This window comes from Lampris incognitus, chromosome 3 (genome assembly GCF_029633865.1).
Source record: "Lampris incognitus isolate fLamInc1 chromosome 3, fLamInc1.hap2, whole genome shotgun sequence".
Taxonomy (NCBI): Eukaryota; Metazoa; Chordata; class Actinopteri; order Lampriformes; family Lampridae; genus Lampris; species Lampris incognitus.
Window position 1 is genome coordinate 20,296,996 of NC_079213.1, and position 17,599 is coordinate 20,314,594.

The 17,599-nt window shown below is 43.6% G+C and overlaps 1 protein-coding gene across 2 annotated transcripts in view; it reads left to right on the forward strand.

The window, feature by feature from the left end:
• kdm5a (lysine (K)-specific demethylase 5A) overlaps positions 1–17,599 on the forward strand; it is a 42,423-nt gene that overhangs the window by 16,709 nt on the left and 8,115 nt on the right. Inside the window, exons 13-28 of one of the 2 annotated variants that reach the window (XM_056276090.1) lie at positions 220–339; positions 1,208–1,402; positions 1,724–1,905; positions 3,569–3,693; positions 4,198–4,348; positions 4,727–4,847; positions 5,106–5,282; positions 5,828–6,006; positions 6,310–6,448; positions 7,210–7,389; positions 8,423–8,983; positions 10,505–10,663; positions 11,132–11,260; positions 14,113–14,260; positions 14,541–14,761; positions 16,724–17,197. In XM_056276090.1, the coding sequence (XP_056132065.1) occupies positions 220–339; positions 1,208–1,402; positions 1,724–1,905; positions 3,569–3,693; positions 4,198–4,348; positions 4,727–4,847; positions 5,106–5,282; positions 5,828–6,006; positions 6,310–6,448; positions 7,210–7,389; positions 8,423–8,983; positions 10,505–10,663; positions 11,132–11,260; positions 14,113–14,260; positions 14,541–14,761; positions 16,724–17,197 (3,261 nt within the window). The remainder of the gene's footprint in view (positions 1–219; positions 340–1,207; positions 1,403–1,723; positions 1,906–3,568; positions 3,694–4,197; positions 4,349–4,726; positions 4,848–5,105; positions 5,283–5,827; positions 6,007–6,309; positions 6,449–7,209; positions 7,390–8,422; positions 8,984–10,504; positions 10,664–11,131; positions 11,261–14,112; positions 14,261–14,540; positions 14,762–16,723; positions 17,198–17,599) is intronic. The other variant, XM_056276091.1, reaches the window with a different exon arrangement.

A 17,599-nucleotide genomic window follows, 5' to 3' on the forward strand; every position in this document is an offset into this window, starting at 1 on the left:
TTATTTGTAGGTTCATGATCACAAATAAATCAGTGGGACAGCTATTGTGATATAGTTCATCTCATTTTTATTTGACATTAGTGTTATTATCAGCGTTCTCATCATCATTTTATTTATATGAAATGTATACTTTTCTGCCTTTGTGTGAGTGTTTTCCTGTGATGTAACATTTGCTGACTATCTAATTGTCTCACAGAAGCGTGCGTTATCCCCCTTCAGGTGTACAGGACCAATCAGTGTGCAGGGGAGTTTGTGGTGACCTTCCCCAGGGCCTACCATAGTGGCTTCAACCAGGGCTACAACTTTGCTGAGGCTGTCAACTTCTGCACCGCTGACTGGGTAATGGGAAAGCTGCCATCTGTTTAGTTTAAGCCATTCACACAAATGCAAGAGGTGGTCATATTTGAGGGAAAAAAAGAAAAGAAAATTTAGTTGCCAACTTCCCAAATAAATGAATTTTCTTAATTTAGCAGTCATAGTAAAACAATTTTAGCCATACATCCCTGTCTGTCTGTCTACAAATAAATGAAAGAAATCAAAATGGAAAGATGTGTTATTGATAAATCAATAGAAACAGTTCTGTATTTAAAGATTTCTGGACCCACCATATGCTCTGTGTTTAGGATGTGACCCCCCCCATTGTTCCACAAAGAGATGCATCATATTTTGTCACTGACAACAAAGTTCTATTGAACCTCACCAACTTGCTGCCACTCAGAAATTACTTGTACAGGGGGTCCGCGGTGGTGTAGCGGTCTAAGCATCGGCTTTGTGTCGATGCAGTTGCCCACTGGGGACTGGGGTTCGCGCCCCGGTCTCGTCAGATCCGACTATGGCCGGACTCGATGAAGCAGCAATCATTGGCAAACGCTGTCTTCGGGAGGGGGGCGGAGTCGGCTTGTGTTCGTCACGTGAATGCGTCTCTGTGTGTGTCGGAAGAAACAGTGGTTCGGCCTGGAGTCGCCTTGTCACGAAAGTGGGGAGGCGGTCTCCTTCGAGACTGCCGGCCGGAGAGATGCAGTTGGCGAATGCATGCAGTACGAGGGTGGGTGTTTGAATTAAAATAGGGATCGATTGGCCACTAAATTGGGAGAAAAAAGGGAAAAATCAGAAATAAATTTTTTAAAAAAAAAGAAAGAAATTACTTGTACCCACCTATTTTCTTTGTCTCTGTGGCTGTGTCTGACATTCTCGGGCCCACTTTCAGTTACCCATGGGCCGTCAATGCGTAGCACATTACCGGCGTCTCCATCGCTACTGTGTCTTCTCCCATGAGGAGCTGCTTTGTAAGATGGCTGCTGACCCTGAGGGCCTAGATGTTGAGCTCGCCGCTGCTGTATTTAAAGAAATGGGGGAGATGATGGATGATGAAACACGCCTCAGACAGGGCATACAAGAAATGGTATTAATTAGTAAACTAATTCGTTTTCATTCATTTTTTTAAAGAACATGTTTTACTTCAATTTTTCTTTTCATGTTCACAGTAGGCGTGAGTCTTTGTTGAGCCGTTCACTGAAAAATAACCTGTTAATTTTTGAGTAGGTTAATTGTATTTATGGACTTTGTCTACAATTTTATTCCCATATGTTCAGTCTCCTTGCTAGTGCCTCTCCTGTGGTCCTTTCAAGTGGCAAGCTGCAAACTTTTATATTTCACAATACTGGTAAATGTCATGTGGCAAAAGTAGAGCTTTTCAGCTGTTCTTCTTCCTCCTTACCAACAGGGGGTGCTGTCCTCAGAACAGGAGGTGTTTGAGTTGCTGCCTGATGATGAGCGGCAGTGCCATAAGTGTAAGACCACTTGTTTCCTTTCTGCACTGACCTGTTCCTGCAACCCTGACCGGCTGGTCTGTCTTCACCATGCAACAGATCTCTGTGACTGCCCCAGTGGCAACAAGTGTCTACGGTAGACATCCCTATTTCTATTGTATTTTATTTATTTGTTTTTGTTTTGGCACTTTTAAATCACTTTGAGAATATACTTTTTCTGCTGTTTAGTTGCTGTGGTATGTAGGGCTGCATGATATTGGAAAAAACTCATATTGCGATAGGAAAAAATACAGTTCACCAGATGACTTGAATAGCTCTATTTGGAAAGAGATAATCATTCTAGACTGATTGGGGTGATGTTGTAGGGTAGTGCATCTGCATAGAAAATAAGAATAATAATCAACTAGAAGAATGACCTCAGTAGAGTGCAGATTAGATCCCCGCCAGGCATATCTCCCTTCTTCTGGTCTTTGGACTTAGCGACAAAATACTCCTTTTTTTTCACCTACCGGGAGAACAGAAAATACGTAGGCACTGCCTGCGTATCTCCCCCTTCTCCGGTGCTCAGACTTAGGCGAAAAACCAGCTGAGGAGTTAGCAATCAATGAAAGTATAAAACGTGTTTTTCAAAGGTTTTGAATTACCGCAACCGCGAGAGGTCCTTAATCATTCAGTTATAACTGTGCACAAAAATCATTAGTGTCTTGATGCATGCTCAATAATCCAGGTAAGAAAGTCAAAGACAGTGGAATCAGTTCATCTGGATACAGCGTTTATTGACAGATGTGTTTCATCACTCAACTAAGTGACATCTTCAGTCTGATTCAACCTTCTTTGGAAAATTATTAGGCTGATAGGCCCAGTTGTATGCAAGATTATGAGTGGACAGATACACGCACATACAGACAGAAAAAAAAGTTTTTTTCCTGCCATTATAAGACATTTGTGCAGCGTCCAAGTTGATTGAAAAGGAAATATGGAAGAAAAAAAAGTGTTTGATAGCGCTCAAGCTAAAAAAAAATCTACCTAATAAAAACATTTAGCCTGTCTGTAGATGTTCAGCCTCTCGACCAAGTGTAGTATGAACTTGCACTTTCCAAAAAGAAAAGGTTTGCTGTGCAACCATTTTGGTTGCAGTGTAGTGGCTCTGCTTTCGCTAATGTTCTGGACGATCACAGTCAGGTCAGCTCTGACTTAAGGAGAATGAGAGAGAGAGAGAGATTTGATTTGATAAGACTTTTACATATTTTCAGGAAAAACGGTTTAAAACATGTTACAAAAAGGACACTTTTGGGATTGTGAGATTTAAAATATTCACAAATGCATTTACCGCAAGACTACCATAGAGCAAGTAAGAGAGTGAGAGACGTGGTCGAGTGAGCTAGAGTGAATGTAGGTTACTAATGGTGAATTTTCTTTTTGTATCAAGCAGCAAAAAGTTGAAGCATGGGGTGTTTGAGTTTATTTGCCTTACTTCACATCATACATCCTGTGACGTAGCTATTGCGCATGCTCAAATCACGATGATGATGCTGAAACGATATATCGTGCTGCCCTAGTGTTAAGGCAGAAAAATTTTCCACTCAAGGTTCAATAAATTATATCTAATCCTATCCCATCTGATTTATACATTTTTGTTGTCTAACAGAACCATTAGATATGTGTTTATTTTCTTTTATATGTCAAATTTGCTGTGTTTTCATTTCCCACATTGAACAGTCACAAGAGGAAAAATCTCCAGAGCATCCTTATATATATATTATAATGTCCCTTCATCTTAATGTTCCACGTTGTTCCAGTTACCGGTATGATGTGGAAGAGTTTCCGTCCATGCTGTATGGGGTGAAGACACGGGCCCAGTCTTATGACACTTGGGCCAAGCGGGTCACCGAGGCCTTGTCTGCGGACCAAAAGAACAAGAAGGGTAGGCAATTGTGATGTTGGCAGCTATTGGTCAGATGCCTACTTTGCTTTTCACCACAACATGTATTTCTCATCTTTTCTGTTCCTTTGTCTGTAGGGTGTGTGTGTGTGTGTGTACAATAATAATAATAATAAATTAAACTTATATAGCACTTTTCTAGCACTCAAAGTCGCTTTACAATAAACGGGGTGAAACAAGACAACAGATAAACAACACAGACATACAGGGGTGGATGGGAAGGGGGGCTACGAGAGGGAGAAGCGGCAGCCACACATGACGCCAGCAGTACTCTCCGACTTAGACAGATACAAAAGGGGAAGAAAAACAATGAGAACATTCACAGACAGGAAGAAAAACATTCACAGACAGGAAGAAAAACAAACCTCATAAATCACGGATGAAGTCTGAAGAGGTGAGTCCTGATTAATGACTTTAATGTGGGCAGATCGCACATGTGTGTGTGTGTGTCTCTCACTCTGTTACCTGTCTCTGTCTCTCTCTCAGACCTGATTGAGCTTAAAGTGCTGCTTGAAGATGCCGAGGACAGGAAGTACCCAGAAAACGCTCTCTTTCGTCACCTAAAGGAGATGGTGAAGGAGGCTGAGACCTGCTCTTCTGTAGCCCAGCTGCTGCTCAGTCGCAAACAGAGACATAGGTTATTCAACAAGTTATATACACACACACACACGCACAATTCTGCAAATATTTGTCCAGTTGAAAAGTGTACTTACTTTTCAGATACAAACATGCACACAATGTAGATAGTGTAGTCTGTATACTGGCTAATCAGATAGATAAGCACACAAAAACATATACACGCCTACCCATGCATAGCAATGCCACACACAATCACATACCAACAAAAGTGTGAATGCAGTATGTATAACCCAAAATCAGACACAGCTGCAAACAGTTGTTCACTTGAAAATCGATAAATTTATTGTGCAGTTCAAAAGTGTACTAAGTTCCAAGTATATATGCAAGTGCTAAACGATTAGTGTTGTTGACTTTGTTGTTCCCTGTGTGTTTCCAGCAGCCGTCTGCGTCCGGAGAGTAGTCGGGGTCGTACCAAGCTGACAGTAGAGGAGCTCAAAGCCTTCGTTGAGCAGCTCTTCCGGCTGCCTTGCATCATCAGCCAGGCAAGACAAGTCAAGGTAAGTCCCTGATTGCCTTGGCTAATCAAATTTGAAGTTAAGTAGACTTTGCTGTCATCATTTCAATCATAATGTAATTCCTTACCTTTTTTTGGTTTTCTTTTCTTTTCTACCTGAATCTGTCTCTTCTCCTCTTCCTTCTTTTTGTCTGTCTCTGTTTTCCTTTACCTCTTATTCCTATATCTGTTCTGTTGAACTACTACTGCTGTTAAATCTCTTCTTCCATCTGTCTCTTTCTCGCCCCCACACCATTTCTAGGAGTTATTGGAGAATGTGGAGGATTTCCATGAGCGTGCTCAGATGGCGCTGGCAGACGAGATGCCTGACTCCTCCAAGCTGCAGGCCCTGTTGGACCTGGGCAGTGGCCTAGATGTGGAGCTGCCTGAGCTTCCCCGACTCAAGCAGGAGCTCCAACAGGCTCGCTGGCTGGATGAGGTGGGCGCCCACTATGCTCAGGATCACTGTGTGTGTGTGTGTGTGTGAGAGAGAGAGAGATTTGAGATGAGTGGTTGTATTCAAACCGTCCGCTTTAATTTTTCTGAAGCTGTGGATTTCACCTGTATTCCCCTCCACTGGCTATTCACTACAGGTGTTACCTGCAGTTTTCCCCCCCAATTCCTTGTTGGGGTGAGGGCTCTGCAACCTGTTTTCTCTCTTAAACCCATGTTCTCTTCCATGCCCACCAAGGCTCTGAGGCCAATCCAGGATCAGCTTAAGTACAGTAGCTGTTTTAGCTTAGAAATTGATCTAATTTTGATATTTGTCATAAGAATTGGGCAGTCATTTAGGAGGCTGAGTGTAACGCAGCATAATGAACACAGGGGAGATACTGCTTCAACTACTCTACTCCATTTTAGACAGGCAACTTGAAATGCTAAACAAGAGGATCCCACAGTATGAAAAGTCAGATCCAGCCCAATTGAAAACATGTCGACAATTCCTCTTTGAAACTTGACTATAGTGTCGTCATCACATCCAAGGTGCGAGTGACTTTGGCAGAGCCCCATCGCGTCACACTGGAGCTGATGAAGAGGCTCATAGACTCTGGGGTGGGACTGGCCCCACACCATGCTGTGGAGAAGGCCATGGCCGAACTGCAGGAGATCCTCACTGTATCAGAAAGATGGGAGGACAAGGCCCGTGCCTGCCTACAGGCTAGGTGAGGTCACATGCATACACAAACACACACATCTTTGTATTGCTACTTTTTTCCTGTGCATGGTATGTTCATAGAAATGCCATAGTTTGGCTTACACAATATCAAAAGTCTGAGCTCTCACATGGAAAGATCAAAACATGATAGTTTTTATTATTATAAGGGCAGTGTTACAGATTTATGCTTCAGTAGACAGTTTTCACCCTCAACAAATCATCCAGTTCTGACACATATTCAAACATCATAGCCTTCCCCACTTGAATCATACTTCACTGTTTTGTTTCTATCTGTCATTTATCCCCAAAGGCCTCGCCACAGCTTGGTGACCTTGGAGAGTATTGTGCTGGAGGCCAGGAACATTCCAGCCTATCTGCCCAATGTGCTGGCCCTCAGAGATGCTTTGCAAAAAGCCAAGGATTGGACCACCAAGGTCGAGGCTATCCAGGTAACAGTAAAACACATGGTAACATACACTAGATATGCGGAAATCATATACGTTCATGCTGGTAAATGTGCATGTAAGAACTTTAAATATTTGGTTTGTACATTGCAAACCTAAAATTGTGAGTAGAGAGACTATCCCAAAGTTAAACCAAAAGGTTTAAAGGGTTGGATACCTGCCATAGCCAGTCATTTTTCATCATACACCACATATCCTGTTTAAGTTCGCTTGGGCAAAGGTGCTGCATGTATACTTGCTCATGCACTACAAATCTAAAAACTTTGGTTTTTCTGGGATTGATCAACTGGTTTTAGATTGACATTATGTATGTAACAAGGCTCAAGCTCTTTGGAGAGATTATGCAGAGACAGTGCTCCAATTTACAGTATTTATCAACAGCATACTTAAAAAGCCTGGCAAACTGATCTGCTCTTTAAAGGGAATTTTTATTGACTAACAAAACAGCCATTGGGAGATTTGCATATCCAGGCTTGCTCTCCTTTCCTGCTAAGGCACACACCCCTTAAAAATGCAGGGAAATTTTTTTCGAAACTGGTGTTCCTCATTCTCCAGATGAGCCACTCCTAATTCTCACTGCCCCCAAACCAATGCCCAAACCATGCCCTTGCCACAATGCTTTTTTTCCCCTACTCATATTACAGGGAAGTAATGAACCCATAGTTTGTTTATCCAGTGCACTCTTGACATGAAATTATTTGAATTTGTGTTTCTAACCCCAATCACTGTACGCGTTGCCTATCCAGAGTGGCAGCAGCTATGCCTATCTGGAGCAACTAGAGAGCCTGCTGGCCAGGGGCCGCTCCATCCCTGTAAGGCTGGACCCTCTGGCTCAGGTGGAGTCTCATGTAGCCTCAGCCCGAGCCTGGAGAGAGAGGACTGCCCGTACCTTCCTCAAGAAGAACTCTACATATACACTACTCCAGGTGGGACAACATATCTAGATTATTCTGTTGAACTGCACACAGTCAATGCGTTTACATGCACAGTTAAGTCGAGCTACGGTTATAGCTTGATTAGGCCATGTAATTGGACTACTGTCATTGTCCCAGTATACAAGAACTGGGGGAGAATCAGTTTATTGACGGAAGTATGTCCGGCCCCGGTACGGTAGATGGCGATGTGCCCCCTTTCAGTTGGTTACTATTGGTCCTTCTTCCAGTTGACCTATTGCGTCACATACCAAACAAGCGACAAACAAGTTAGCAAGCAGCAAGTGGGTTCCATGTGGAGCGGTGAAAACATGGACAACTGTTTTTCTTTGCATTGTAGTAGGCCTGTTTGAGGTGCTTCCACCAAACACGGATTTGCTCGGGGGGTTCTTTTAAATCCTGCTTCATCCAACTTTTCCACCACTTTCTTAAATAGGTCGCCATTCCGCGTTCTCCTTCCATCCATGTACTTTAGGATATTCAACTCCTTTTAGCTGACACAACATAAAGTTTGTCTCCTCATCTGTCCAGAAATGCATGGTTCTCACTCTAGCACTCGCCATGTTGATACTGTTGATACTATGCTGTTCAACTTCTGGGTGAAAGACCGCCGCGGGAACTATGGATCATGCACAGAACACCTAGGCCAGTGCGGGGCCGATTGAAGCGTATAGATGCCAGAGTAAATCGATCCCCAACTGCATTATCAAGGTGTGTTAGTCCGACTTTGAGAAATTCGATTTAGTACGATTTCAGTCGGACTAACACGTTTACATGTATTTTAAAAGTCCAGTTTTAGTCGGACTAACACAATAAATCGACTCTTTCTAACATTATGTGAACGTACTGAGTGAGTGCTTGCAGTGCACAGTCTGTGTGTATGTGTGTGTGTGTGTGTGTGTGTGTGTGTGTTTTAAGCCAGGTTGCATGGTTGAATATAGGATTAAAACCAACACCCCATAAGCCTCCGTTACTTGCATTGTAACCATCCTGTGTGCGTGTGCACGTGTGTGTGTGTTTCACTCAGGTACTCAGTCCGCGTGTAGACATTGGGGTCTATGGCAACAGCAAAAGCAAGCGGAAGCGTGTCAAGGAGCTGCTGGAGAAGGAGAGAGGAGGCTTTGACCCAGATGCTCTTAGCGACTTGGACGAGGGCCTGGAGGAGGTGCGAGACCCGGCCTCCGTTGTAGCAGCCTTCAAAGCCAAGGAGCAAAAGGAAGTGGAAGCCATTCACTCTCTGCGAGCGGCCAACTTGGCCAAGATGGCCATGGCTGACCGCATTGAGGAGGTAAAATTCTGCCTGTGTCGCAAGACCGCCAGTGGCTTCATGCTGCAGTGTGAGTTGTGCAAGGACTGGTTCCATGGAGCCTGTGTGCCGCTGCCCAAGACAGGCTCACAGAAGAAGATGGGTACAGGCTGGCAGAACAACAGCAAAGATTCCAAGTTCCTGTGTCCTCTTTGCCAGCGCTCGAGGCGGCCGAGATTAGAGACTATTCTGTCATTGCTGGTGTCACTGCAGAAGCTGCCAGTGCGATTGCCTGAAGGAGAGGCTCTTCAGTGTCTGACAGAGCGGGCCATGAGCTGGCAGGTATATAAGGATTAATGGCTGCGACATTGTTTGACTGGTTCTTCTTTTAAACCTCTAGCTCAATCTTAAAATATTATCCATAACAATAATCCATAATGTTTTTCATTAAATGTATGTGTTTTTTCCAAGGTTGTCAGCTGCTGTATATTGCATAATTTGTTGTCATGCAGGCCACTGTTTCTTTCATAACCACATCCCAAATCACTCAAAAGTACAGGTTGTGTGTCTTTATGCATGCTCAATAATCCAGGTAAGAAAATCGCAGAAAGTTGAACCAGTTCATCTGGACACAACGTTTATTGAGAGAAACGTTTCATCACTCATTTAATTGACCTCTTCAGTCTCAACTGACTGCAGGTATCCCCACCCTTATAAACAATACAGTGGCATAACAACTGAAAACAATGATCAGTTTCATATGCAAATTGACGTGACTTTACAACGGCAATGTGTGCTTTTCACAGAGGATTTTGGAATGGTTGCAATTATTACATCCATCTCCACCTTACAATGCTATGATTGCAACCATTCCCAAATCCTCTGTGTTTAGTACACATAGACATTGTAACTCAAGTTAATGGTCACAGCAATTTGCATGTGAAAACGGTCATTGTTTTCAGTTGTTATACCACTGTATTGCTTGTAAGGGTGGGGATACCTGCAGTCAGTTGAAACTGAAGAGGTCACTTAGATGAGTGATGAAATGTTTTTCTCAATAAACGTTGTGTCAGGGGCGTCCGGGTGGTGTGGCGTTCTATTCCGTTGCCTACCAACATGGGGATCGCTGGTTCGAATCCCTGTGTTACCTCCGGCTTGGTCGGGCATCCCTACAGACACAATTGGCCATGTCTGCTGGTGGGAAGCCAGATGTGAGTATGTGTCCTGGTCGCTGCACTAGCGCCTCCTCTGGTAGGTTGGGGTGCCTGTTCGGGGGGGAACAGGGGGGAATAGTGTGATCCTCCCACGGGCTACATCCCCCTGGCGAAACTCCTCACTCACAGATGAAAAGAAGTAGCTGGCAACTCCACATGTATCGGAGGAGGCATGTGATAGTTCGGGACAGCTCATAGGAGTGGGGTAATTGGCTGGATACAATTGGGGAGAAAAGGGGGGGGGGATCCGAAAATAAATAGATAGGCGTTGTGTCCAGATGAACTGATTCAACTTTCTGTGATACAGGTTATATGGCTCTGTATTTTCCATAATCTTTTTCCCCTTTTTGTATGTTATTACAAATCTACCATCCTATCACCTCCACTTATTTATTGCATAACTTATCTAACAATTCACCCAACCCACTTATTAGATTAACAACTTGTTGCTTAGTTAGTTGAGAAATTACTTTAGTTACTTAAATGGAGAAATTTTCTGCTATAGAATGAGTCAGTACTCTGTTATTATGGAAATGGTCAGTAAAAAGCAATAGATTATTACAATCTAAAAGAAATAAGAGTTTGCACCATGGTTTGCTTTGGCATCAGTCACTTACTAAGTTACCTGCCTGGCTCTCTGTACTTTTAGGACAGAGCACGTCAGGCCCTGGCCACTGACGAGCTCTCCTCTGCCCTGGCCAAGCTGTCTGTTCTGAGTCAGCGTATGGTCGAGCAGGCTGCCAGGGAAAAAACGGAGAAGATAATCAATGCTGAGCTGCAGAAAGCTGCTGCCAACCCAGACCTGCAGGTACAAGTCATCTTTTTTTTTTGTGTGTGTTTTTCACTTTATTTGACAGTGACGGTAGAGAGAGAGACAGGAAAGGGAGAGGGGATTACATGCAGCAAAGGACCCGGTTCAGATTAGAACCCAGGCTGCTGCAGTCAGGACTCAGCTTGTATGCGCTCTACCAGGTGAGCCACCAGGGCTCTCCAGAGACAGTCATTTTAACTGATTTTTTGTCAGACCTTCTTTTATCATTGGAATTGGACTAGAACAGTGAAGGATTCGAAATAACTAGGATTTGAGTTAAAGTTTATTATCTTGGGAAAATTCACTTGATTGTCTATTGCAATCAAAACATGGGGTTGTGCTTTGTACTTTCTCAGGGTAAAAATAAACACTGTCATGACATTTATGTGTGTGTGTGTGTGTGTGTGTGTGTGTGTGTGCGTGCGTGCGTGCGTGCGTGCGTGCGTGCGTGCGTATCTTTTCAAGGGGCACATCCAGACATTCCAGCAGGCCGGCTTCAGCAGAGCCACATCTCCTCGCCAGTCTGTGGACTACGATGACGAGGAGACGGACTCAGATGAGGACATCAGGGAGACCTATGGCTACGACATGAAGGTAAATATGACAGGATGTCAGATTTAAATTGGGAATATCATTGTGAGCCCAATAGATTTGGGCAATTGGACATATACACTCACTGGCCACTTTATTAGGTACACCTTGCTAGTACCGGGTTGGACCCCCTTTTGCCTTCAGAACTACCTTAATCCTTCGTGGCATAGATTCAACAAGGTACTGGAAACATTCCTCAGAGAGTTTGGTCCATACTGACTTGATAGCATCACGTAGTTGCTGCAGATTTGTCGGCTGCACATGCGAATCTCCCGGTCCACCACATCCCAAAGGTGCTCTGTTGGATTGAGATCTGGTGACTGTGGAGGCCATTTGAGTACAGTGAACGCATTGTCATGTTCAAGAAACCAGTCTGAGATGATTCGAGCTTTATGACATGGCGCGTTTCCTGCTGGAAGTAGCCATCAGAAGATGGGAACACTGTGGTCATAAAGGGATGGACATGGTCAGCAACAATACTCAGGTAGGCTGTGGCGTTGACACGATGCTCAATTGGTACTAAGGGGCCCAAAGTGTGCCAAGAAAATATCCCCCACACCATTACACCACCTCCACCAGTCTGAACCGTTGATACAAGGCAGGATGGATCCATGCTTTCATGTTGTTGACGCCAAATTCTGACCCTACCATCCGAATGTCGCAGCAGAAATCGAGACTCATCAGACCAGACAATGTTTTTCCAATCTTCTATTGTCCAATTTTGGTGAGCCTGTGCGAATTGTAGCCTCAGTTTCCTGTTCTTAGCTGACAGGAGTGGCACCCGGTGTGGTCTTCTGCTGCTGTAGCCCATCTGCCTCAAGGTTCGACGTGTTGTGCGTTCAGAGATGCTCTTCTGCATACCTCGGTTGTAATGAGTGGTTATTTGAGTTACTGTTGCCTTTCTATCAGCTCGAACCAGTCTGGCCATTCTCCTCTGACCTCTGGCATCAACAAGGCATTTTCGCCCACAGAACTGCCGCTCACTGGATATTTTCTCTTTTTCGGACCATTCTCTGTAAACCCTAGAGATGGTTGTGTGTGAAAATCCCAGTAGATTAGCAGTTTCTGAAATACTCAGACTAGCCCGTCTGGCACCAACAACCATGCCACATTCAAAGTCACTTAAATCACCTTTCTTCCCCATTCTGATGCTCGGTTTGAACTGCAGCAGATCGTCTTGACCATGTCCACATGCCTAAATGCATTGAGTTGCTGCCATGTGATTGGCTGATTAGAAATTTGCGTTAACGAGCAGTTGGACAGGTGTGCCTAATAAAGTGGCCGGTGAGTGTATATTGGCTATCGGTGATTGGCTTAGTCCAAAGTGGCACAGTGGCCCAGTGGTTAGCGCTGTCGCCTCACAGCAAGAAGGTCCTGGGTTCGAACCCCAGGGTTGTCCAACCTAGGGGGTCATCCCAGGTCGTCCTCTGTGTGGAGTTTGTGTGTTCTCCCCATGTCTGCGATGGGTTTTCTCCGTGTGCTCCGGTTTCCCCCACCATCAAAAAGACATGCATGTTAGGGTTGATACTCCTGTCTGTGCCCCTAACTGAGGCATGGTAAGACGACGAACTGGAGTTGGTCCCCGGGCACTGCACGACGGCTGCCCACTGCTCCTAGCTACACAGCTAGGATGGGTTAAATGCAGAGCATAATTTCCCCACGGGGATTACTAAAGTATATGAAAAATCAATTGGCAGTTGTTTTTTTTTGTGTCTTTTTTTGCGTCAATTATTTATTTATTTGCATGATTTTTGTCCTTTTATTTTGCTGATTTAATGGTCTGCCTCCTCAAGAATTCAACTTGGTAAACAAGTAACCTGTAAAGCGTAATTCAAAGCGTGCACGAATAGGCACTGCCAGTTTGAGTTGGGTCATATGCATGTTCTCGGTGCACTGATTTCCGATGAGTCTTTCACATAACAGGGCAGTGACTGCAGTGACTAAATGACAATTAAGCCATCTTTAGTGGTTGCTGTCCAATCAATTGGTGCTGAAAAGCAGTGTCAATTCATAAATCTTATTTGAGAACTAGACCAAAAACTGTATATGCAGTTAGAATCTTTTGCTGGAATTACTCGTTTGCAAAGATGGAGAATTACTTAATTAAGGTCCTTCAGCTTGCCAGTTACGTCCAGTTTAAAATCAAAATAATCCCGAACAGGGGATTTTGTATTCTTTTACGCAATGAGCTCTTCCATGATTGCATTCACTGAAAATGGTCAGCACACATGGAGGGCAGGGCGAATATATCAGCAATCGCCGTTTGTTGGGCTGATGGTGGCCGGTAGAAAAATTTCTACAGATCACTCAACCCTAGATCCCAGTATTGTCAAATGTCTTGTCTGCTGAAGTGTCCTTGACCAAGATAATAAATCCCATACTAGGATGCTGTTATGTAAGTGACCTTGTGCTGTGGACCCCACAGAAAGAAACTAGGTGCAAGCACAAAGAAGTTTTGCTATGGACTTTTCCCCACAATACATTTGACTTTATTGCATATAAAACATGATGACATTGAGTCACCTGATCCCAAGATATTTGTTGCCTCTCTTCAAAAATAAACTGATCATCTCAAATGTTACATACCTCACCTCAACAGTGTGCTTCACATCTCTCCCCAGCCACGTTTAAATACCCTCAAATGATTCAGAAAGAAAAGCTTTCCTGTGTAATCCAGCACACACGTGTTGGGTAGCAATTTTCAGCCTGTTGATTTCTGAGCCACTAACTTCCCATTCAGGTTTCCATTTAATTTGGTTGAGTCTACGTGACCTACCTTGATTTTTAAATTTTATTTCTATGATATATTCGGTATCTGTCTCTTTCTGAGTTGAGTTTTCTGTGCTTCCTCCCAGGACCCAGGTGAGGTGAAGCCATACCTGTTCTGTGATGAGGAGATCCCCGTCAAGTCAGAGGAGGTGGTCAGTCACATGTGGCCAGCTGCCACACCTTCCTTCTGTGCTGAACACGCCTACTCTTCAGCCTCCAAAACCTGTGTCCAGAGTAAGATGGGACCCAATGCAATACTCTTGTCCATTTCATTTATCAATGCATTTAGGATGTTAAGGGGACTTTTATCTTACAGTTGTTTCTCTGAACAATGATTGCTGCTATTTTGTTTTAGTTTCTTTTATTGTTGCCGATCTTATCACTGGTGATTATATTATGTTCAACATCATTTATTGTAAACATTTCTGTATCTTCTGTTTCCCAATTTTGACACTTTCCTTGTGTCCACCTCTCCATCTTTCTCTCCTCTACTTTTTTAACCACCCCTACCTAGACATGGGCACCCCCAGGAAGCAACCGAGGAAGACTCCCTTGGTGCCTCGCAGCCTAGAGCCCCCAGTGCTGGAGCTTTCCCTCCAGGCCAAGGCCCAGCTAGAAGAGCTGATGATGGTGGGGGATCTGCTCGAGGTGTCCTTGGATGAGACCCAGCATATCTGGAGGATCCTGCAGGCCACACATCCTCCCTCTGAGGAGAGATTCCTTCAGGTCATGGAGGTAGGGAACACACCCATTATGCAACCTGGTCTCACAGCTGGACTCATTGGTGGACACAGTCAAACATTAGGTTTGGGATAGAAGAAATTATTGTTGGTAGACTTGGTTGGAAATTCTACTAATAGACAGGCCTGCACATGGATGAGGAGGTCTGTGTAAGACAGTACACAGCTGCAAAATAAGTACTTCTCCTTGTCTTGCTTCCAAGCCCAAATCGTATTATTTTAACATTATGTGGTTTTTGTTAGTAACAATGTTATCCAACTTGAATCTTTCATATTTGGCTGTGTCCACTGTCAATAGACTGCGAAAGTGATCATTTTTAGTGCAGTATTATTAAATTATATTATGTGTGTGTGTGTGTGTGTGTGAGAGTGATGATGATGATATATATAGTGTGTATGTATGTATGTATGTATATATATATAGAGATATATATATAGATAGATAGATAGATAGATAAAACTTTGTTAAAAGAAACACTCAAGTAGGAAAAGCGCTCAACAAATAAGGAGCAAAATAATCCAGTGATTCAAGTACATTCTTTAATAGACAGTACAAGCCTGTTTCATGCCCTAAGCTGGTGATGCTTATGGCATGAAACAGGCCTGTACTGTCTATTAAAAGAATTTACTTGAATCACTGGATAATATCTATCTATCTATCTATCTATCTATCTATCTATCTATCTATCTATCTATCTATCTATCTATCTATCTATCTATCTATCTATCTATCTATCTATCTATCTATCTATCTATCTATCTAAAAATATACACACACACACACACACACACACACACACACACACACACACACACACACACACACACACACACACATACACACACACACACAGATGGGTGAAAAATTAAAGGAAAAACCTGAATGCTTGATCCCTACAGTGAGGGGGTCCAGGGACTCTGTCATGCTGTAAGGGGCATTTTCCAATCATGAATTAGGTCCACTTGTCCCCTTAGAGAGAAGGGTCACTGCAAATCAATACAAAGTTATTCTGAGTGATCACCTTTATCATATGAGGAAGCATTTCTATCCAGATGGGAGTGGTTTCTTCCAGGATGACAATGCCCCCATCCACAGGGCACGAGGGGTCACTAAATGGGTTGAGGAGTATGAAAATGATGTAAATCATATGCTATGACCTTCACAGTCATCAGGTCTCAAACCAGTTGAACACCTATGGGAGATTTTGGGCTGACCTGTTAATGCTCTCCACCACCATCATCAAAATACCAATTGAGGGAATATCTTTTGGAAGAGTGGTGTTCTATCCCTCCAGTAGAGTTCAGAGACTTGTAGAATCTATGACAAGTAGCATTGAAGCTGTTCTGGAGGCTTGTGTTGGCCCAACACCTAACAAAGACACTTGATGTTGGCTTTTCCTTTGTCATCCGTGTGTGTGTGTGTGTGACATAAACAGAACAGATTGGTGACAAATTAAAGGAAAAGGGCACAGACGGCTTAATACTCTCTCTCTCTCTCTCTCTCTCTCTCTCTCTCTCTCTCTCTCTCTCTCTCTCTCTCTCTCTCTCTCTCTCTCTCTCTATATATATATATAAAAAATAACAGTATTAAGAAGAAATTGGTGATGACAGTAGCCTGTTGAACCCCTGTGTTTTACATACTTATTGAACAGTGATCTAGGGCTAGCTAGTTGTGGCTGCGTTAGAGAGGACCTCCAGTATTGTAGCAAATGGTGGAATGTCCTGTCAGTATGGTGTGTCAACTAGACTGGCATATGATTGGAAGGTCCTAGGCTCGCTGTCTACCACATCCAGTGTTCATCAATAGCTTTGTGTCTCAGTGTCTTCAACCAAGTAATTGAACCCCTACCTGTTTACTCGTAAATCACTGGGGCAGCTGAGTGTCTCAACTGTAATCATAACATTTTCCACACCTCTGTCTCTCTTCACCCTTCCTCTCCACATGTCATCCCTCCAGCCTGATGATTCTCTGATGGAGAAACCATTGAAGGTCAAACTGAAAGATTCAGAGAAGAAGAGGAAGAGGAAGCTTGAGCGGGCTGAGCACCACCACATGCTGATGGCCGCCGCAGCAGCAGGTGGGGCTTCTGGCATGGGAGACATCCGGCCAGCTAAATCCAAGGAGCTGAAGAGGTCCAGCTTGGAGCTTAGCCTTGGAGGGAAACCCAAGAAGAAGAAACTCAAACTCAACCTAGATAAAAATCGTGAGATGAAGCAGCTGGCCAAGAGGCTAGCAAAGGAGGAGAAGGAGAGGAAGCGAAAGGAGAAGGCAGCAGCCAAGGCAGAGGCCATCAGAGAGGGGCTGGAAAAGAGAAAGGAGAAGAAGATTTTGGACATCCCGTCCAAGTATGACTGGTCCGGTGCTGAAGACTCCAATGATGAAAATGCTGTGTGTGCTGCCAAGAACTGCCAACGACCCTGTAAAGATAAGGTGAGTACCTGACACTGTGGACATGTTCATGACATTGTGATTATGAAATAGTTTATGATACATGTAGATAACAGCTTTTTTACCTAAATATAGTTTAGATTACTAGCACTTGGAGCCTGGTATTTGGGGGGTGGGGTAAGGTGAAGAATTAAACAGTGTTTTGTCATTAGTAGTAAGGACTTGGATTTACAATATTTTCAGTTAAGAGGATAGCTCTTTTTACAGTAGATCAAACTGTTGCCTTTCTAGATTTACCTCATTTAGATAAAAAATTAAGAGTTAGTGAATGGGACCCCAGCTGAATGAAAGTTTAAGGATATTTGCTGTTTTGAAATGTAACACAGTGTTTAATTGCTGATATCAACAAAGAATATGTTGTAACTGATGTTCTTTAATATCCGA